At 43.6% G+C, this 23645-nt stretch overlaps 1 protein-coding gene across 5 annotated transcripts in view; it reads left to right on the forward strand.

Moving 5' to 3' along the window:
- The window catches only part of DMTF1 (cyclin D binding myb like transcription factor 1), a 514121-nt gene that overhangs the window by 259428 nt on the left and 231048 nt on the right, over positions 1-23645 (forward strand). For all 5 annotated transcript variants that reach the window (XM_085652911.1, XM_085652914.1, XM_085652913.1 and 2 more), the window contains one exon: positions 21334-21485. In XM_085652911.1, coding sequence (XP_085509037.1) covers positions 21334-21485 — 152 coding nt within the window. The remainder of the gene's footprint in view (positions 1-21333; positions 21486-23645) is intronic.

Raw genomic sequence — 23645 nt, forward strand, 5'->3', positions numbered from 1 at the left:
GCAGGGCGCTTATATCCACATCCCCGTCCTGCCGGCCCACCGGTGTTACCTGCAGTTCACGGTAGGCCACAAGCATTTCCAGTTTATCGTGCTCCCCTTTGGCCTTACCAGCGCCCCTCTGGTGTTCACAAAGGTGATGGAGGTGGTCGCAGCTCATCTGAGCAGATCAAAGGTCTCAGTCTTCCCCATATCTCGACGACTGGTTGTTGAAGGTGGGATCACCCAGGCAGTCGTCTCCCACCTCCAGACTACGACCGACCTCCTGCATTTGCTGGGGTTCTCCATCAATGTGCCGAAGTCGCACCTGATTCCCTTTCAGAAGCTCCTCTTCATTGGAGCGGTTCTGAACACGACGCAGTCTATCCTCCCGAGTCCGGGACATTTGGGCTATGGTTCCTATATTTCAGCCCTTGTACCAGGTTTCGGTCAGAATGACCCTGAGGCTGCTGGGCCTCATGGCCTCCTGCATCCTGCTCATCAATCATGCCAGGTGGCATATGCGGGCTCTGCAGTGGGACCTGAAGTTCCAGTGGGCGCAGCTTCAGAGGAATCTGTCCGATTACGTCCAGATCTCGGAGGGCACTGCTCAACAACTGCAGTGGTGGCTCGCAAACCAAGATTGGGTCAGTGGCAGGTCCCTCTCCCTTCCCCAACCAGAATTCACAGTGGTGACGGGTGCCTCCTTTCTGGGATGGGGCGGCCACATGGGAGAGGCGGAGATCAGAGGCCTCTGGTCTCCAGTGCAGTCCGGGCTCCACATCAACCTTCTGGAGCTCCGGGCGATTAGTCTTGCACTGAAGGCATTCCTTCCCTCTGTCAGGGGAAGAGTAGTGCAGGTGTTCACGGACAACACCACCGCCATGTGGTATTGCAACAAACAGGGCGGGGTGGGGTCGTGGACCCTATGTCAGGAGGCCCTCCGCCTCTGGACACGGCTGGAACGTCAAGGCATTTCCTTGGTGGTTCAACACCTGGCAGGTTCTCTGAACGCCAGGGCGGACGAAATCAGCCGCAGGTGCATGATGGATCAGGATTGGCATCTTCACTCGGAGCTGGTGCAAGGTCTCTTTCAACAGTGGGGAGAGCATTGGTTAGGTCTATTCGTCACAGAAGAGAACGCGCAATGTCAGCAATTCTGCGTGTTGGAATTTCCAAGGCGGCACTCGCTCAGCGACGCTTTTCGTCACGAGTGGAGCTGTGGTCTGTTGTACGCCTTTCCGCCTATACCACTTCTGCCCAGAGTGCTGAAGAAGATCAGGCGCGACCAGGCCCAAGTCAATCTTGTGGCTCCGGATTGGGCACGAAGACTTTGGTATCCTGAGCTGCTCAACATGGCCATCGATCCTCCGATACGACTGCCTCTTCGGGAGGATCTTCTGTCGCAGCAGCAGGGGACGGTCCTCCACCCGAACCTATCCAGTCTCCACCTCCTTGCGTGGAGATTGAGCAGCGGCAGTTGACGTCTTTCGACCTGTCTCCTGAAGTTTGTGATGTAATCTTGGCAGCCAGGCGTCCCTCCACAAAAATGGTATACGCCAGCAGGTGGAACAAATTTGTGGCATGGTGCACAGCAAAGGCTGTGGATCCCCTTTCTGCCCCTCTTTCTGAAGTACTCTTGTTCCTTCTCTCTTTAGCCCAGCAGGACTCTGCTCTGGGCACTATCAAGGGCTGCCTTTCTGCCATCTCTGCTTTCCTTCGGCTGCCAGATCAGCCTTCTCTTTTCAAGTCCCCGGTAGTTAACTGTTTCTTGAAAGGCTTAACACCTCTTTTTCCTCCAATTCCATTTGTTATGCCTCAGTGGGATTTGAATCTTGTGCTGACTTATTTGATGTGCACTCCCTTTGAGCCGCTCCATAATTGTCCTTTACGTCTTCTAACTCTTAAGACTGCTTTCCTAGTAGCCATCACTTCTGCTAGAAGGGAGAGTGAGCTCCAGGCTCTTTCCTCAAAACCTCCTTTCCTGTCTGTCCATTCGGACAAGGTGGTTCTCAGGATCCGTCCATCCTTTCTTCCTAAGGTGGTCACTGCATTCCACATCGGGCAGACCATTACCTTGCCCACCTTCTTTCCGCATCCTTCAAAGGAAGAAGAGAGGTTCCACCGTCGGGACCCAAAACGTGCGCTCTCCTTCTATCTGGATCGCACAAAACAGTTCCGGGTGGACGGTCAACTGTTTATTGGCTACGTGGGTGCAAAGAAGGGTCAGGCCGTACACTAACACACCATTTCTTGATGGGTTGTGTTGTGTATTAAGGCTTGTTACTCTCTAGCTACAAAGGAGCCTCCAGTGGGGCTGTGCGCTCATTCCACCAGGTCGACGGCAGCCACTACTGCCTTGGGAAGAGGAGTGCCTCTAAATGACATCTGTCAGGCGGCCACGTGGGACTCACTGCACACTTTCACTAAACACTACTGCCTGGACAGCCAAGTCTGGAGAGACGGCTTCTTTGGCCGTTCTGTTCTCCAGGAGTTTCTGGTGTGATCTTGGTTTGTTGACCCACCACCAGTGTTGGTATTGCTGGGGTATCTATTCTAAGGTAAGGAATCTATAACTAACGTGTTTCTTTCAGATGCACAAGTTACTTACATTCTGTAACGATATATCTGTAAGAAACATTAGTTAGTTATAGATTCCTTACTGCCCTACTCATCCTCCCCATTCTGCAAACTGATTTCTAGGGTTAAGAACATCCTTTCAGGGCCCTAGTTTTGTGCACCAGTGGTCAGTGTCTTGCATGGCTCTGTTCTTCTGGAGCGGAAAGTCATGTGCAGAACTGACGTCAGCGCGCGAGGGCGGCGTCTAAGTAGCTGCCGCGATATCATCCAGGCGACCACGACGACTAACGCGAAGCCGACCGACGCCACCTTCCGACGCGCAGAGTTACTGCTGAAGAAAAATCTTTCCGGATCCAGTCTGACGCCTGGGGGTAATTCTAAGGTAAGGAATCTATAACTAACTAATGTTTCTTACAGATATATTGTTACCAAAGGTAAGTAACTTGTGCATTCAGCCAGTTGTGGAAGGCGTTGATCGTGACGTCATCTCCTCGCCAGATCACAAGGATATCGTCAATGTATCTCTTCCAGAGAGCTATGTGTTTAAGGAATGGGCTGTTGTTTCCTAGGACGACACCTTCTTCAAAAAATGCATGAACAGGTTCGCTAGACTGGCGGGCGAAGGTGCGGCCCATGGATGTCCCAGATACCTGAAGATAAAGCTGTGTCTCGAATAGAAAGAAGTTCTCTTTCATAGCCATCATGACGCACCTCATGATGAAGGAAACTGGTGTGAAGGTATTGGGTGGTTGCGCGGTCAACAGGTGTTCTATTGTAGTCAAGGTCTGATCTTGAAGAATACACGTATATAGTGATTCTATATCAAAAGACACAAAGTAATCTGTGTCTGGATTGAATTTGATCCCTTTCAGTAGACGGAGAACATCAGTCGTGTCCTGCAGGTATGTGGGCATCCTGCTGACCAAGGGTCGGAGAAAGAAGTCGACACGTTGCGACAGAGGCTCAAGAGCTGAGCCAATACCAGAAATGATCGGTCTACCTGGAGGTGGTCTCTGTGGTTTATGTATTTTCGTTAGAACGTAAAAGTAGGGGATCACTGGCTCCTTGGTACGGAGAAAGTCAGCTTCTCTTGGAGTGATCCATCCATTGTCACATGCTTCTTTCGTCATGGTGGAAATGGTCTTGATGATCCTCTCTGTGGGATCTTTGTCTAGTCGAAGATAAGATGTGCTGATACTCGGGTGTCGAAGGCATTCAGCCCTATAAGAGTCCGTGTCCATTATTACAGTCTCCCCACCTTTAACAGCCGGTTTAATGGTGATACTCTTATCCATGATCAGGGTGCGCAGCGCTTGTTGTTCACGTTTCGGGATGTTGTGATACATCCTCGGTGGTGTAGATAATCCAGAATTGGCTCTTTAAGTACGGCCTTCTCAAAAGTGGCTACCTTGATCGGTACTGAGCCAATAGGTGGATTGAATGTTGACTTTGGTCGTAAGTTCTTGTTGGTAATCTTCAGTTCATTATTCGAAGGACTCTTGTCCGCAAAGAAGAAATGTAGCCTGACCTTCTTGAAAAACTGATAAACCTCCTTTTGGAGTAGAAAAGGATCGCCACTGTTTGTTGGTACGAAACCTAGTCCGCAGTTGAGTACAGATGTTTCATCAGGAGTTAACCGGCGTTGACTATGAGGGTGGTTCCCTGCTCGGGCCTGCTTGCTGTCCTGTCTTGGTCATGCTCCTGGTGTTCCGTTGGAAGACCTGGGAGCTCCATTGCTGCTGGGACCGTCTCCGTCCTCTTGAGTAGGCACGGCCTTGCCCTAAAAAAGGCTGGTTATAACCTGGTGGAGGTTGTTGTTGAAATCCCATCAGTGGACCTTGTTGGCCCGGACCAAAAAGAGGGAAGCGGGGATAGCCCCAAGGATTAGGTGGCCACCACTGGTTGGCTTGGGGTCCTCCCCGTGCTCCTCTCCTCTTTCTTTGACTTTGGTTCTGTGCTCTTTGGCTTGTATTTTCTTGGCTTGTGTCAGAGTGGCTGGATACATCTCTCTATCTGATGACGAATAATTAGATCCATACCTTCCTGACTCCCCTCCTTTTCGGCGGAAAGACAGGCGGAAATAAATCAGTACAACCCAGAAGGTGTGCCCGCCTCTGTCAACCCCTCTGTCCCAGGTGGGGTAGGCGAGATTAAGCTCACTCTTCAGTGCCCGCCATCTTGCAGATGGCAGGCACTCTCCAATCAGGAATAGAGATTGGGCCCACTCCCCCACATGGGGTGAGCACACAAAGGGTGTATTCACCCTAAGGTCAGTAGCCCATTGGCTACTAACCTCTAGACCCCTAAAACACCCCCTAAATACAGTATTTAGGGGCAGCCCTGATCCAAGAAGGCAGATTCCCGCAACCCACGAAGGAGAAGGACAAAAGAAGATGCCCAGCAGAGGAGACTGCAGAGAACAACTGACTTGGCCCCAGCCCTACCGACCCGTCTGCAGTTTCCAGAGATCCTGCGCCAGAAGTCGTCCTGTCCTGCAGTCCGCAACCTCCAGAAGCCTAGGAGGACTGACTGCCTTCAACAAAGACAGGATCTCCTGCGAACAGCAGCTCTGTTCAAAAGAAACATCCAAGATACCTGGAACCACCACTGCACCCGACGCTTACTTCCCGAGTTAGAGTGGCCCACCGGTCCCAGCGAGGTCCCCCAGCGTTCCAGAGTCTGAGTCCACCGTGGGTTGACCCTTCCAGGACTCCCCAACCTCACCTGCTGCCTCTACACGGAGACCCCACCAACCGCAATTGGCCCGGTAAGATCAAATCCGGCCTGAAAAGACACCCCTGCATCCAGCCGCCCTGTGCCCTTGAGAAAAGAACCCGCGGTGCACCTACGTCCCGAGCCCTCCAACTTACCTGCCCAGCTGTTGGTTCCTCCCGTAAGTCTTGGGGGCAGCCCTGATCCAAGAAGGCAGATTTCCGCAACCTACGAAGGAGAAGGACAAAAGAAGACGCCCAGCAGAGGAGACTGCAGAGAACAACTGACTTGGCCTCAGCCCTACCGACCCGTCTGCAGTTTCCAGAGATCCTGCGCCAGAAGTCGTCCTGTCCTGCAGTCCGCAACCTCCAGAAGCCTGGGAGGACTGACTGCCTTCAACAAAGAAAGGATCTCATGCGAACAGCAGCTCTGTTCAAAAGAAACATCTAAGATTCCTGGAACCACCACTGCACCCGACGCTTACTTCCCGAGTTAGAGTGGCCCACCGGTCCCAGCGAGGTCCCCCAGCGTTCCAGAGTCTGAGTCCACCGTGGGTTGACCCTTCCAGGACTCCCCAACCTCACCTGCTGCCTCTACACGGAGACCCCCCCAACCGCAATTGGCCCGGTAAGATCAAATCTGGCCTCAAAAGACACCCCTGCATCCAGCCGCCCTGTGCCCTTGAGAAAAGAACCCGCGGTGCACCTACCTCCCGAGCCCTCCAACTTACCTGCCCAGCTGTTGGTTCCTCCCGTAAGTCTTCCTGGACCGAGCCTGCAGCTAAAAATCCAAACCGAAAAATCCCCATTGAAAACAACAGGGCACAGACACAAAACAGCACCCTGCACCCAGCCCCCCCCCCCCCCGCCCCTTCCCTGCACTGCTGTGGGTGCACTTTGTGCTAAACCAGATCCCCCTTTGCCCTGAGCCTAACACCAGGAGCTTGGCTCCCACAACCTTTTGGCTGATCGTCAGCAGCCACCAACCGGAGGTCCCCTATTGGATAACATTGGGCCTCAGCACTCTGCACCCGGCCGCCCTAGTGCCGCTGAGGGTGTAACAAGAGTGCATCCTTGACCCTGGGGGACCCCTGAGTCTACCCCTCGAATACCAACTCCCACAACTTACTGAACCGATAACCCAATTTTCCTCCATAGGATATCATTGACTATTTTTCAGTGAATAGTGTCTAAGTGTGGAGTTGGAAAATCTATAAAATTCTTTAAAACTGTAACCAAATAACAAAAACGCTTTTACTTACCTGTTTACAGGAAATGTCCCAGTGCTGTATCCATGTATACTGCACTGTGTAAGTAAAGTAACCTGTAAAGTAATCTACAAAGTACATGTACATTCTTTAAAGCATTGCCTTACTAGTAGTTCTACTGTAATCAAATCAAAAGTATATATACAACTGCAATACAAACTGTTTACAAACAGTATTAATACTGCAAAGTACTTATCACTTACCTGTGCCAGGCTTGGTTGGTTCTAGGAGATAAAATAACTAAAAGAATATTTTTATACAAACATTGGTCTTTGAGTGTCTGACAGTCATTTGCTAATTGAGTGTTTACAACAAATGCTTAACACTACCCTCTGATACAGCCTTACTGCTCGACCTCACTACCACAAATAGAGAGAAAGGTGATATCTACTTTTACCTCTGCCTACCTTAGGTGATCCACTGGACTCTGTGCACACTATACCTCACATTGGTATAGTATATACAGAGCCAGCTTTCTACACAAATTCCGCCCTCACCGTCCAAAATGGACTCCACTCTTCCCAAGTGCCATCTCCACGCTTCCAACCGTTATTTATCATGTCTCTTACTTTCGTCAAAATCTGATCCTTCTTTACCATTTCTTTCCATTCTTCTTTTGATATGGTACCCCTGTGTAATAACACAGACCTTTTCTAAAGTGTCCTCCTCCTCATCCTCTCGTTTCTCTCCATATTCATTACCCAGAGCATCATCCTCCACTAACTTGGACAATCTACAGCTTTGTTCTTTATCCAAGAATGTATTCATCCTCAAATGTAAACTCAAGTAAATCAATCACCCAACATCTTATCCTACTGGATACAGCAGCATATAAATTTTTTCTCATGAATATTCATCAAAGTGGTTTATGGTCAGTCCTTACGTTGAACTGTAAGCTCCTCAGGGAACTTCTAAACTTGTTCAATGCTCAATATTTAGATTTCTATCCAGGAAGAGCCCTAGAGGCAAATGCTGTGATCACTCCCAACCCCTCTCCTGAAAGGGGTGCCGGCATTCTCATAGCACTTGAACCATTTTAACTGGCATCAGTGGTCACTGTCACATTACGCCCATGCACACAAGCCTTTAATATAGGAGTTGTACTCAAACAATCTTTGACTTCCTTAAACGCATCCGCACATTCTTTAATCCACACAAATATCACTTTGTCTTTCAACAATATATTAAATGTCCTTTTTATCCAAGTTGCTAACGAATTTGCTGTAAAAGTCAGTCATACTTAGAAAAGAACGTACTACTTCTTTTTTCTTTGGTGAAGACATTTTAACTATGGTGTCAATAAGCTCTGTTTTAGTTCTGTTCCCTCTGCTGTCACACAATGTCGTAATCGCTGCTGGGCCCTCACCAGTGTAACAAAAACATTGGCTAAACGCAATTTGGTCTCAAAAGGCACACATTGTAAAGTATTCCATGTCAGTGATTGATTTATGTGTCAATGTGCTGCTTGTGAACGAGCAGAATACTGTCGCTCACAGTTTCATTAGCCATGTATGAAGTTGTATATATTTTTTAAATAAAATAAAAGGTATTGACTAATGGCAGATGTAATTAGGGGCCCAAGTCTTGAAGAAAATCACAAACGGGCACCCACGGTATATATCCTTGCTTTTATGCAGATTTACAACTTTCATGATTTCTCAAGAATTTACAGAAGTAGGCTTGTATTCCATACTCCTTGAAAATATGCATGTGTATGTTTGTCATTTGAAAATCTGCTGAATGTTTTGCAAGTTAACTTTCTCTACAGCTCTGTTTTTTTGCCCAGTCTGGATGAAGTTTTACTTCTGCTATGATCAGAAGAAAATTTTCAACCATTCCCAGTGTGGAAATGGATTAGAGATTTGGTGAGAACCGTTAAAACATGGAAGTTTGTAGATGTGTACAAATGTAAAAGGGAATTCCAACCCTGGACCTACTTAGTTTCGCTACATCCAGCCCCACTACGTACATTTTGCAGAAAGGCGGCAAAATCATGGCACAGCAGAATCCAAACCCTGCTTTAATATGAGCCTTTGCCTAATCAGAGAGGCTATTATAATAGCTCTGATATAATGGAGACTATGCATGAATTTGTCGCCTTGCTGCATGGCACCAAAGGGACAAGTGGAGTTTTTTTTTTTTTTTTTACAGAACAAGTAGATTTATGAAGCATTTCGATCCAAGGACAAGTAGATATATTATAAAACGCCACACTCCTGACCCATGGGTGTTCTAAAGGCTGTAGGATTGCGGGAATCTTGATGTTGCCAAATTGGCCATCATTTCAAATATATTGGGTAGGGGATCTCTGTCCGCTACTACTACTACTACTTTGTGTAAGGCTCTCAAATCCACACATAGTCATATATACAATTGGGGCAAGCCACTCAATTGCCTCAACAGCTTCTATTACCCATGAGACACATAATTTCTCTAGTTCCTGTAGGACATCTTCCAGTACACTAAATGCCTCTTAATCACTCTTGCAACGACATAAATCGCTCCTTTTTCAGTTTTCTTCTGTGTATGTACATTTTACGGCATCCTAGTTCACTTTTTAAACCCCCTGGGAATTATTTTTCAAATGGCATACATTCTTCCACTGATTGTGCCTGAACCTGAGGGCAGGCATTCAAATTTTCAAACACTCCCAAAGCTTTTTCTATAAGCCAGCCCGGTATATATTGTCCACTTGTTCGAAACATAGATTTTGCCCACAGTATATATATATCTGCCCTTGTACTCAACATCTCCATGGACATAACCCTTCTTTTTTTCAGTCTCGCCTGGGCCAGCGCATGCGCTGCTCTGGCGAGACATTTAGTGAGTGGGCTTTAAAAAGCAGACCACAGCTATGTGTGTGGCCTAGAGTGCGCGGTTACGTGCACACTTACGAGCAGAGGTGCCATCTGGCTTTCCTCTCTCGACATAAATAGCAAGCAGCTGCTGCGGGGGGCGCACGCACGCGTGCACCCCCCTCCACACCTCCCACTTGTTTACTTTGTCAAACATCAAGGCTCCAGCCCGCCCAGCTGCAAGAGTTGTCTCCTGTGTATGCGCACGTGCACTCCCCCGCCCCTCCCACTTATTTTCATTGTTAATCCAGCTCCCACTACATGATTGCCATGCTTTAGCTACTTTTATTTATTTTTCTGAGGTTGGGCACTTCCCAGCCGTGTTCGTGTTTTGTTTCAGCGCGAGGCACCACCGGGAGCTGCAGGGCTGCTGATTCTCTTCTTGGGTGCAAATGCGTAGTTCATGCATCAGAGAATACCTTTATACAAGGTGCTGTCGGAGAAAGGGTGCACGCCTCCCACCTGCACCCGATACTACTCATTTTATCTTCGAAAGGCTTACATGTGTGCTGTGCGTACCCTAAAGGGCAACCACGCCTGGTAGTTTGTTCGAAATAATGCTCTGCAATCGTGATGTGCACTGATTGTTTTTTCCCAGTGTGCAGTTGCGCACGATAACACACTAGAGTCTGGTGGCTGCATGTATTTGCCACCCTGTGGTATCAGTTGCTGCCCTCACTGTCACCGTTATGTTAAGACTCCTGTCACCTCTCCGGTTCTTGCGCCATGTGTACCCTCCTCCCTTTCCCTTCTGCGGGATCGGCATGCCTGAGCCCTGCGTGCCTCCTCGCGGATGCCTCTCTGAGCGCACAGGCTGCTCTGTCCCAGCCGGGGGTGGTCTGTTTGTGCTCCCTCCCGGCGTTTACAGACATGATCTGTATGTATGCTGCTTTGGCAGCTGGGAAAGAGCGAGCTATAAACCTCATACACAGCCCAACGAGGCTGCATGTGTGCCTCCCTCTCTCATGCACGTGCTGGTGTCTGATAGCAGGGGCTAGTCTGCTTTGGTGATTCCCACATGGCTGAAACTCACTGTCATACTTTTAAAGAGGGAGGCAATTTGTGCCCCAATCGAGCGCTCAGTGTGTTGTCCATTACCCACTTGGCAGGCCGTGTTATTCCCCATGTGCAATACACACCTGTAAAGCATGATCTGTGTCGTACTGCGTGATCCTTGCCTGGAAGGGCCGGTCTCTGTTATCTACCAATGCTTGACGTTCAGCTGGAATTACTGTGTTGTGTTTACAAATGTTCACCTGCAAAATATGACGGATCTGTGATCTCACTGCATATGCTCAGCCTGCAGGTGACTGTCTCTCCCTTACTTGGCTGCATGTAAGGGCTGCTCAGAGTGTCTCATTCAGGATCATCGTGGTGCTCTTTCCTGCACATGCTCTCTTAGTTTGGCCTCCCACATGTTCACGCTGTTCGGTGTTTCCATCCCACATGTCTGTGAAAGTTGTCTGTACATTTTATTTGTGCGCGTACTGCGTGAGGGGGGTGACTGCACTATTCATACATTGTTCTTGCTTTGATATTATTGTTGTATGTATTTTTTAGTTTTTAGCTGCGTAAAAATTTTTTAGTCGATGCCATGGACTTTATAATCCTAGTTCTTATCTGGTTTTATGATTGTAACAAATGCCTGGATGAATTGACTTACATTTGTCGTCCTCCTTAACCTATCTATTTTTTTAATTGCAATGGTTGTACTTAACTGATCAGATAAAAAATGTTCATTCATCTACTTTGTGCTTGCTCTGATCTCCATCCTTGTGGGCGATCTTACTTTGATCTATCGGTTACATGCTGTATGTGCATACCCACACCAGCCCCAGACATGATTCTCAAACTCGCAATTAACATTGGCATGGCCTGTCTGTACCCGTCATTTAGCTCGTGAGGGGGTGACCCAGCGCCTTGAAACCCTGACGTGTGCGTAGTTGTGCTTTACCAACTCCTGATGGATTGATATGTCTGTGCCACTTCTATCATTCATACACACACCCTTTTTGTATGGTGCTCATGCTGGAGATGCACGGTCGAAGAGTTCTGTGTGCCCTATACACCTAGCCCAAATAAAGTCTCCATGCACAGCAGTTCAGTTTACAAGCTGAGAATGTTCACAGGCCTAGAAGATGTTCTCTGGCCCCTCACTGCAGTCTTCCCCTCGCCCTTAAATGCACATCTTCTGTGAATATCATTCAGGTTGAACTGTTATGGTACTTGCCTGCTAGAGATGGTTTGTCCATGCTCCTAGTGCATGTGTTCGCTGCCAGGGAATGCTTGTGGTCACCTGCAAGGGATGTCCTGTCCACTCTTCTGATCTATGAGCCCTGCTGCAACAGATTGTTTAGTTGTACAAAAAATTGATATATTCATGTGCAGTGGATGGTTAGTGTGTTTTTAAACCCTTCATGGTGTTGCATATCTGCTTAAATTGCTTGGTGCTCACCTGCATTATTACCTGTTCTGGTTGTTCCGCCTATGCAAGGTGGCTGCATTGTTTCTTATTGAGAACACGAGGGCACCACATTTCGATCCCCATTGAGCTGCACAGCCTATTTAAATGAATCCAATGAATTAAATCCATGATCAATTCTATTTTTCTTCCACAATTTTATCCAATTAAGTTCCTCCTTGTTTTTCCTTAATTGTCTTCAATCCATTATACTCATTCACTTTCCTTGTTAATCATAAAAACGCAGGAGAATCACTGTTTGCACATGTCACGTTTTTATTAAAATCACCCAATGCATTTTGGGAAAAAATCCCTTCTTCAGGGGTTTCTAAGATACAAAAAAATTATTCACAGTCAGTTCCATAATGATACTGGTAATACAGTAAACAAACTCACCACAAAATGGTTCACAATTATTAAAGCTTTACAAAAACTTTTCATTCTCTTTCACTGTCTGTGGCTTATTCATTAGTTCAAGCATTGTTCATACTAAATGTCTCACTTAGTCGATCTACTCGCATGACAAAAATACAAGTTGACAATAATACAAATTGATGCCTCACTTTCTATACTCCCCTGGGGCTTGTTTATGATCCCAATTATAGCGTTACTGGGCTGCGCGTTTACCGTGACACGTGCTGTTTAAGCCTTTGGATCAAGGAACTTTGCTTAAAACTCCTCTCATGTTTCACTTTGTTACGATGCCTCTCACTGAAGCGCCCACGCACTATTCCCTATCCTCTCGGTAATGAAAACTACAACCAACCGACAATGGCAGACGCTCGCCTTTATCACACTGACTGTCACCAGCTGAGTTGTCACATGTCCTGAGGCATCTGCTAAAATACGCACTGGATTGCAAAAAATACAGTGCGATTCACTCTGCTACTGCCCCTGTACATCTATAACCAAAACTGGAATCTGTATCTCCCACCTAAACAACTACCTAATGTTGATACTGTGCACGAGGGGATATACAAGCTTTAAAAATAACAAAATTTACATTCAACTGATGCACATTTATGTATGTATTGTATTAACAAATGCTTGCTGCTAAATGAAAACAATCATATTTTAAGTACATTATCATTATGGACGCAATCTTCCATAGCAGGGAAACATAACTCCTGCGTTAACGATGTTGTAAATACTGTCTGATGTACTTGTTCCACTCTTGATTACATCCTGGGTGCTATCTCAACGGTTAGGGCAGAAAGTTCATTCAGTAACACATATAGGGTGTTGAGATGCATTGTTTCTTACCCTTGCTGCAGTCTGTCTGAGTCAAGCATGATGTTTGCACAGCCATGAGTGTTCTGCTCGTGTTCTAATTTGGGAAGCACACATTGGTTTACCACATCCTGAGTGCTTGCTTGCATTAGCCTCTCTCTTACCTCACCTATTGGCCTTCTATGTCTCTCTTTTTATTGATGTCCTCTTTCCCTCACCTTTCCCCTTATTTTATTTTTCTCTCTACAATGCTCTCTCTACCTCTTCCACTCAATCTATCCCTCCCTTTGCTTTCATCTCTTTCTATCTCCTTCACTGTTTCCGTTCACTCTCTCTGCTTCCAATGTCTTGCTCGTTTAATACATCTGTCTTACCTCTGGCTCTCTCTCCCTATTTCACCATTCTCTACTTCTCCCACGCCCTTCCTCTGTATTAGCCTCATCTCTCTACCTCATCTGCACCTCTTTTCTCTCTACTTCTCATATCTTTCTAGTTTTCATCCCATCGGCTCTACCTGCCTTTCTGCCTCGCTACTTTGTTTTCCTGACCTGTCATTCTGTGCTTCACCTTTCTATTTGTGCTATCTCATTATAACTCACCTCTCTTACTATCTTATTTCTGACTAGACCTTGCCCCTCGGGTTGGCAGCTCTCTTTCCAGCCTACATTTAAAACTGCATGCCAGGCCTCTAAAAACAAGCATTGGCATAGCCAATAGGTTTCGCCTTTGGGACCTTATAGGTTTTTAGCCATGCAATATTTGATAGTTTTGCACCAAGGATATTGTGCTGCATAACTAAATACTTATAAGGTTCAAAAAGCGAGACCTATTGGCTACGCCAATGCTTGTTATTATTTGACTGCCGTAGCCTCCTGCTGAATGTCCATTTTGTTCAGACTCCTCCTCCTACCGTACATCCTCTTGAATGTTTCCTCATATATGAAGATTAAGGGGGAGCATGAATCAAACTTTATTTCAACCTCTGTGCCATGAATTGTTATGACATCTTTGGGATTAACAAAGTCTTGTTCTCCCATCTGAAGTAAGATTTCGACACATACTTCAGCAACTCCCTTGTTATATTCTGTGCCCGATATGCTGCTCTTGCAACAATCCATGTAGAGACAATTCCCACATTTGCTGCATATTGCTTTTAAAGCTGGGCGATTTTGTCTTTTTTTCATCAGCCATGTGTTCCACCTGGCCACACTTGAAGCATTGCCCCTTAAATTTAACTTCTAACCCTTTCTGCAACCTCTTTATCCTTCTTAAGTGTATTAACCCATTCTTTCTTCTTTTTAAAATTATTATTAGAAAGCTGATTGGACATAAACAGTTCATGCTCCTTCAGGAGTCCTCACAAAAACTACAACAAAAACAAAGCTCTCTTTTTTTTTTTCTTGTGTAGAATTCACCCCTTCCCCCCCTCCCCCCCCCCCCCCCCACCGCCCCCATCCCAACCAACAATCGAGGAAAAAAAAGAATCGCAGTGCCTAATGAGTTTTTTCCCAGCCTAAGCTCTGTGACACCTTTATCCAGGTTCTCAGTCTAATTTGGTAGTTCCTTAACGAGGTCTCTTTTCTAAACACAATTCATACATTCTTAATACAATTATGTTATGTCTTTCTTAGTGCTTTCCCACAATAACGAATCTTAGATAAATTATTTTTGCAATATACCACGGATAAATCTGTTATAAACCCATCGCACTTATTCATAACAGGGTTCTTAAAATGCATAAATCCTTTATCTTTGCCAGCTTGTCTCTTTGTGTTTATACTTTCCTACAAACATCACTATTGCGTACATATTTGATCCGACAACGAAAAGAGTAAAAAAAAGAACAGAACTACATAAATCTCGGTTATCAAGCATCCTATGCTATCTTTCTTCTTGCTTTGCAAGATCCGTGTTTGTTACTCCTCATATTACATACATTTTCATTTTCATGCAATCCCCCTAATTTATACAATAGCCGCTTACTTTGATAAAGTGCAAAGTGCCATGTTCATAAGTGCGAATGTGTAAATGTGCAAAACAGAAAAAGAGTATTTTACTCCATTATTCCTAATAGCAGCAAAATTATGAAGGTGCATTATTTAGATATAAATACATAATTACGTTTTTAGTAGATTTAATATAGTTCACATAGATGCAAGTAAATCCAAGCGTCATTTTCCTAGCAGCAGGTTAGTCAAAGTGTGCTTATAGTGCAAATACAATTTATAACCTTACAGTATTTAATTCAGAAAAAGATAAAGAGCCAAAAATGAAGAAGATCCTAATCCTCCCCATGCTCTCTCCAGGTAGAAAAAGGTTTCCAGATTTTCCCACCTCTCCTTCTAGCTTTATTGCTCCGCCGGGTATATATGGCTTTCTCAAGACTATAGGTTTTCAATAATCACTGGTGAAAGATCGGTGGGTTGGGATCTATCCAGGCCGATGCAATGATAATTCGATAGACTGCCATAGCTATACATATCAGAGCCACACCATCTTCTAACCCCAGATTATGTATTCCTAGCATTGTTACCCGAGGGGTAATTTCCACCTGTATCATTAATTTTTCCTGTAAAAAGTGCTCCATTTCGCGATTGCGTGGAGAAAGTTCCTGGCAAGTGGCAAACATATGTAGCAAATCTGCTTTGTGTTTTGCACATCTTGGACAGTAAGTACCTTTTCCCTCTCCCCATTTAGCGATCCTATATTGCGTATAGTATAATTCAAAACAGGTTTTATAAAATTGCGCCTGGAGGTTGGCTGGCATTAAAATCGCTAGTGAATTAAGATATGTTTCCTGAAAGTCGCCATCTGTTATTCCCAACTACTCTTGGCATTTTCCTGAGCATTTCCCCAAATCATCTTTCATAAGGTTATTTAATAATATATACACTTGTCCAATCTTCGATACTTCTGATTTTTTTAGTTTCTCCACTTATTCGCACCTTTCATATTTCGGCGTCCCTCTAGTCTTTTTTGACAAAAAGTCCCTCACCTGTAGATATTTTAAAAAGTCCCTATTAGATTGAGCAAATTCCTCTTTTATTGTCCCAAATGCTTTTAAACCCTCAGAGGAAAATAGAGATCCAAACCCAGTTTGTCTATAGGTTTATATTTTTTGGGGAAAATTACGATCTTTGCCATCCCCCAGGAGGCAGGTGGATCTGTCCCCTCTATAGTTTGTCCAAACAAAGCCATTATGATGTCCCTTAACTGCTCATGAAAGACTTTATAAAATTCGGTGGGGATTTAGTCTGGCCCCTTTGCTAGGTATAGCTGAAGTGAAATGAGAACGTGGACTGGTGATGATGAGAATCATGAAAGTGACTTGAAGTATAAGCAAAGTACAAGCACCGGGGTTTTAAAGCACGTGTGCTCACCTCAACGACACAATGTGAAAATGGACTCGAAGGATGACCAAACAGTGGGTCACGCGTAAAAGTAAAGTGATCTGCGTGTCAAAATGATGAAATAATGATGAGAATCATGAGTTGAACATTTACGGATGAAAAAATGAGCGTTTCATGATAGTAAACGCTTACATGTGGTCACTTGAAGACGACTGCGAAGACTGCGCTTCCAGAAGGTAATGTGCCGACGTTGAAATGCCAAAGAGAAATGGACGCGTGTAAAGAGGAACGCGTGGGCAAGTGAGATGAATCGTCTAAGAGTAATAAACAATAATGAGAACCTCCCGTGTAGAACAATGGTGGATTAATAAACAGAAGGAACAAGCTGCAGGAAGCGAGCTTACCTAAAATCGGTTGTAAGGTCGTACTCGTGAACGCTGTGACGCTGCGAGGAACCGGAACTGGTCTCGTAAGCAGCACGTTGATAGGTTGGGAGGCTTCGACCGGAATAAATGTTAAAAAAAAATGGAAAAAAGACTCTAGGGTAAAAACAAGAAGAGGACAATGCTCCGTGGGCGAATAAAAAGGAAAACTAAAAACTGGATAGATCGAAACTGGCGGTCAAAGAATGATGGAATGGAAATGTTCGTGATATAAGAAACATGATTGTATAAGAATGGACAATAAAGTTCACTCAAGAAAAAATGGATGAAAGAAACGGGTAAATAAACACACATGCTGAGACAACCTCAAAAAACACAAACTGTGTTGAACCGCGAGAAAAAGAGGTGAAGGCGTGGTAAAGTGAGGGTTAATATGAATGCGTAGGATTTATATGTTCATAAGGTGGCAACAGAAAAAATACATAGTTGCATAAATAGATTTACATTAACAATTATTGCACTGATGCATGAAATTAAACACAAGCGGTGCACAGAATAAACAATTATTACATAGATGCATGAAATTGAATCTAAGTGGTACACACAAAAAAACAAAGGTGTATAACAACAGTACTCCATATGATAATGTGTGATTGGGTGTGGACCAAATGTGGTTGATGGGATATGGGAAAAAGGTAAGTGGGAGTCACATGTGGGATAGAAAGTAAATAGAAGCAGTAAGTTTAGAGGAAACAGCTCATATCAATCCGGTCATTAAGACCGTACGGGGTCAGTGTGTTGAGAAATTTGATCCAATAAATTTCTCTTTGAAGAAGCTTTTGTGTGGTGTCTACTCCAGGTGTAAGTTTAACAGATTCAACTATCTGGAATCTGAGCTGAGAAATAGTATGATGTGTTTCGTTCCAGTGCGTGGATAATGGAGAAGTGGTACTTTGGTTCCTGATTTTGCTTTTGTGTTCTGTAATCCTAACTTTGATTTTTCTTTCCGTTTTTCCTACGTAGCCTTTCCCACAAGGGCATTTGATGCAGTAGATAACGTTAGTTGAATTACAGTCACATGAATGTCTGAGGTTTATGGGTTTACCAGAGGTAGGGTGAGTTAACACGTTGCCACTAATAACATTATTGCAGTGAATGCAATTATTACATTTTGTAGTACCTTTGAATTTCATGATGGGTGCTGTAGAGGAAGGTGTTAATAATATTTTCAAATTTTTGCCCCTTGTATATTCGAATAATGGTTTAGCAGCAAATATGTTGTTGAAGTCATCTTCAGTGGCTAACATCTCCCATCTGGCGTTATTTATATCTTGTATGGGTTTAGAAGCTGTAGAAAATTTAGATACAAAAACTGTGCGGTCTTGTGGCTGTTTAATCTGTGATTGAAGTAATGCAGCTCTGTCAAGTTGATGGGCTCGTGTTAAACAGTCTTTAAGCACATTTTCAGGGTAGCCTCGTTCTTTGAAACGTTGGATGTATTCATGTTCTTTAGTTTGGCTAGTATCGGGGTTAGAACAAATGCGGCGAACTCGGAGTAGTTGAGAATATGGAAGATTCCTAAGTAGACTGTTGGGGTGAAAACTGGTGTAGGATAAAGTGCTGTTGCGATCCGTCGGTTTTTGGAAAACTGAAGACTCAAAATTCTGATTGTCTATGGATTTAGAGATGAGGACATCAAGGAAATGAATTTGTTGTTGTTGGATGTTGTGGGTGAATTGAAAACCCGGGGTTGATGGTGTTGAGTGTGGAAATCATAGTTTCAAGATGGGTGTTGGTGTCTGTCCATAATATGAAGATGTCATCAATGTAGCGGCAATACATTAGTGTGTGGTTCCACCAATTGGGATTAGACATGATGTTTTCAAATTCGAAAAGTGACATGAAGGTGTTAGCGTAAGCTGGTGCTCCTGAAAAGCCCATAGAAGTGCCAGTTAGTTGGGCATAAAAATTGCCCTCCCATTCAAGGTAACTGTGATGGAGGCAGAAGTGAAGGATTTTTTAGATGAATAATCTTTCAGTTTCAATGTCGGGTGTTTGAGGGAGTGCCCACTCAGTGGCTTCAAGACCAGCTTCGTGTGGTATGGATGTGTATAAGGACGTAACTTCGATGGTGCACAGGAGGAGGTTGGTAAGGTTCCTGTCTTTAATCATATTTAGTTGTTGCAAGAAATGCGTGGTGTCTTTGACGTAGGAAGGCCATTTTTGGACAAATAGTTGTAAGTAGTAATCAACGAATTTTCCTAGGGGTTCGAAAATTGATCCGCAGCCTGAAACTATGGGTCGAAAAGGTGAGTCCAAATGGTTTTTGTGGATTTTGGGAATCATGTATAATTTCGGTCTTCTGGCATCCTTCATTTCTCTTTGGCATTTCAACGTCGGCACATTACCATCTGGAAGCGCAGTCTTCTCAGTCGTCTTCACGTGACCACATGTAAGCGTTTACTATCATGAAACGCTAATTTTTTCATCCGTAAATGTTCAACTCTTGATTCTCATCATCATTATTTCATCATTTTGACACGCAGATCACTTTATTTTTACGCATGACCCACTGTTTGGTCATCCTTCGACTTCATTTTCACATTGTGACGTTGAGGTGAGCACACGTGCTTTAAAACCCCGGTGCTTGTATTTTGCTTATACTTCAAGTCACTTTCATGATTCTCATCATCACCAGTCCACGTTCTCATTTCACTTCAGCTATACCTTTATCCTGTGGTTCGCTACCTGGTTAACTACTTCTCTTGCCACTATTTTTTTGAAAGCTATCCACGTGTTGGGACACGTTTCTTCTTTTTTCCTGGTGTTTTCACTTCTCTATCACATTTTCACTGACAAATTTATTTTTGCTTATAAAACTTGCAATAGGCACTGCGTTTATTTATGCATGCAGTTCCACCACTTAAGCATCAGTCTACTAAAGCATCAAAAGACAAGAGTTTTTTACCACATGTATATTTACTTTTTCTAGATTGGCCCCTGACGAAGGGATTCCACGATCCCGAAATGCATTGGGCTCTCATAACAATGATATGAAAAAAACATCTTTATCATTTCTTCTTTTGTAATGATATAACTTTGTTTACTGTACATTCATTTATGATTGCCAAATATAATGTACAATTGAATTGTAATATCAACAATGCAAATTTGATGATTAAATAATTGTTTTAGTACTTGTTTAATTCAGCACACCTTCCTATTATGTTCCTCATCAAGAATCTATCTACTTAAATTTTGACAAGTTATGTACGGGTATTTTTCCCATCCAGTGAACAGTGTGAGGTACTAAGTGGGTTCTCCCACTTTCCCTCCTTGAAACATGGATAGACATATCTACAGTCTCGTACAACAGCGAGCACTAACAGATGACGCTCCGGTGGCCTAAAAAAAGAGTACTAAAATTAATATATTATGTGATGTAAAAAATGCATAACAACTAATGTGGTATAAGGTCCTGTATAATGCCATCTTAGAGTTTAGGTGACAATTTTAAATGACTCCGCTTTCTGCATATTACACAGTTGCCCATAGATAGATAGATAGGCCGGTACCTAAGTCAATACATTTGAAGAACCAGCATGCACCATTAAAATTACCTTTCTACTCCTTTTCATATAAATATGTACACATACATAAATACATACTCTGGTGAATTGTTGGATCCTTTGAAAACCCCTGCAATGTCAGAACATTTCTTAAAAAATAAGCTTACTGCTAATGGAGCATTAATTACCATGGGGTGTTAAAAATTCCCTGCCTTCACTTTCTTCTTGACCAAGGCTTGGCTGGAGGACATGTATGCCTAATTTGAAAACATTAAGGCTATAGTCACTTTAGATTTGTTTTCTGTAAATTGAAATGGTCTTACTCTTTTGTCAGCGTGGGTTTTTGTCCCTCCCAAACCCCTTCTAAATGTTCCCGTAACCCCTTCCTTTTTTGAGTAACTCCACGTTTTCTAACCTTTCTCATTTTGCCTCCTACATTCACTACAAAATAGAATACGTCCTTGTGAGGAGACCACATAAAATATAGGAGAAGCAGAGGTGGAGATCTCCACCTATAGATTTATGAATTGCTTTTTGTAGTAAGGAAGTAGTACTGTTGTAGCACTACTTAAGATAATAGGCCCATGGCCTCTCTCTCCTTATTCCTCTTGTTCTTCTATATTCTTCCATTCTATTGTTGTTTCTTATTTCCTCCGTCCTAATTGTTAATTTATGCATTAGATTACTATAGATTATACATCCTAAATATAAGTTGGAGTGTGTTGTGTTAGAATATCATCTTTTCCACAGGCTGCAATGTTTCTATTTTTGATGGATCCGTCTTGTTTACATAACACACCAACTGTATTTTTATTCTGTTTTTAGTAGCCAGATTTCATTATTTCAATTCCCATATTTTAAGGCTTCCAACGTGCTTCTAACAGTTCTTCAACCTGCCCTCCAGCACAAAATGATTTTTAAAGTTTGTATTTTTTTTTCAAACCTATTAGAATAACCGAGCTTGACGTGCTGGATGAAAATGATATAAACTGGGACATACTAGCTGAAGGTTGGAGCAGTGTCCGTTCACCTCAGTGGCTTCGAAGTAAATGGTGGACTGTGAAGAGGCAAATTGCAAATCACAAGGATGTTTCATTTCCTGGTAAGCAAAATGTTAAATATAAACTTTCAATTACTTCATTGCAAACCTGAAATAGGTTAACTTGAATAACATAGTTCCTGGTAAATTAAGTGTCTACCTATTTGCTTTGCGTGTGTCTCAGAGGATTCGGAAGAAGTTATCCTTGATGTAAAAAAGCTTTCAACATCACTGAAAAGGTCTATCTGATCAAAACCCCATACAGATTTGTTTGTCCCCATAAACATTCAGTGAGGCGCGCATTACTTTCCAGCTTTCCTAATAAATTGGCCTGCAATCAACCGAGTTCATCTTAAGTGAAGGTATATGAGAAATGTGCTTCTTATTCTAGTTATTTTGTATGAATGCCCTAAAACATGCAGCTATCCTACATTCTCATCCTACACTTTCTATTATGTGTGGACTATCTATTCCTACTTGATTAATGGCCCACGCGCACCTACTTTGGAACGGAAAACCATAGCAAAGTACCTTTGCACGTTTGTTCCCCTGTGACCGCCACACTCCCCCCTCCCATTAACCCATACTTCACTTCCTTTTTGTGCACTTAGGGTATTGGTAGCAAAACGTGAGAGCTCCTCTCCATGTGAATAGTGGTGGAAACAAATGTTTATATTGGGCATCAGCAGATTTTACAGGGATGTTAATGGGACTTGTGTATTGTCACAGTTTAAATACTTTTTCAGCAGAATGATTTGCTGAACATCTTGGTCTGTAAGCCCTACTTCTGCTAGTGATCCAGTTGCTCCTTCCATAGTAGTTAACAATTTCTCATCTAGCCATAGTGACCTAATATTCCCCCAGTCAGATCCCTAGGTGCAGCGGGTCCATCACCCAATGTCATAGATATTGCTTTCATATCAGGCTATGATGCTACAGTGAGTGGCTCTGGAAACGCCTGTCTCTCTGAGGTAGTGGCAGTCCCAGAGGCCATAAAATTATCTGGGATTGCGAGGAATTGACGGGTCTGTGAAACTGAGGAGAGTTGTCCCACACTATTCCTTTCCCCATTCCAGGCTGAATTGTTAAGCCTCACATTTAGGTCAGCATATGTATTACAGAACACAATTTGATGTTGTACAAACACAGAAAAACAGTATTCTTCTTGGTGGTCAAGATTGTTGTTTTACTTGTGCAACTTTACTACTTCAGAATTTTGGGAGGAAATTACCCCTTTAATGATCAGGGCAATAAAACTCCTGCAAATAAAAATCTATGAAAGTCTGAGAGGCAGGTTCAAGTAATGTTCCCTAAAAATGTGACTTGGAAAAATTTGACTTGCCTGCTATGTTATCTCTTGGTTTCGAAATTTATTTGCCGCTTAATTGGGTAGTTTGTTAAAACATAGTGGGTCCCCTGTATTCTTTGTTTCTGCTCTGCAAGGGCTGGGCACTGTTGTCTGATCTCAGTATCTTCCAGTCTAGCATGGATTGTGTCCACTATTGTTTGGTCTGACCCTAGAAGTGTGAGAAGGGCTACAGGACACTTTCTTCAGTTCTGCTATCATCCTAGATAATGGCACACTGACAACAGAAGAAGGTGTGGTTCCACCAGAATATAGCGTCCCCAGGCTGTTGCGCATGCAGGCAGAGGATAGTGTACCCAGGGCAGGTAAACATAAAGGGTGGTTGTACTAACAGGCACCTTATTGTCTCAGTTGTCCAAGTACGATCCTGCATGCCTAGTGGTAAAATGAAGTACAATACAGTTTGTTAGTGATGGGGAATTTCCAAAAGCATCACTCACCCTTTAGCAATGGCTAGGTACAATTAGTTTTGGATTGCGCATGGAGGTAGTCCTTTTGCAGTTACTCAAGATATTAAAGCTATTTATTTTGCAGCTATACAGTAAACATTTGTTTTTTCAAATTCGGTGCAGTTTCGCAAATGCTGCTACAAAGGTGAGGCATTTTCCAGATTAGATATCGAAATTGTGGGTATCTGTCAACCACAGCATTTGTGTCCTAGCAAATTTAGTTGGCGCACCTCACTTGTAAGATTATATATCAAGCCGTAAGAGTCTGAACACAGTTGTACTTGAATTCTGACTTTATATATACCTTTTTATTAAATACATATAAATGGAAATAGTCTGTACCACTATTTTGCATTTATTACCACACAATGTTCAAATTGATATCACTATGTAGTAAGAGACTGGCCT

The sequence above is a fragment of the Triturus cristatus genome, chromosome 4_1 (assembly GCF_964204655.1).
Source record: "Triturus cristatus chromosome 4_1, aTriCri1.1, whole genome shotgun sequence".
NCBI lineage: Eukaryota > Metazoa > Chordata > Amphibia > Caudata > Salamandridae > Triturus > Triturus cristatus.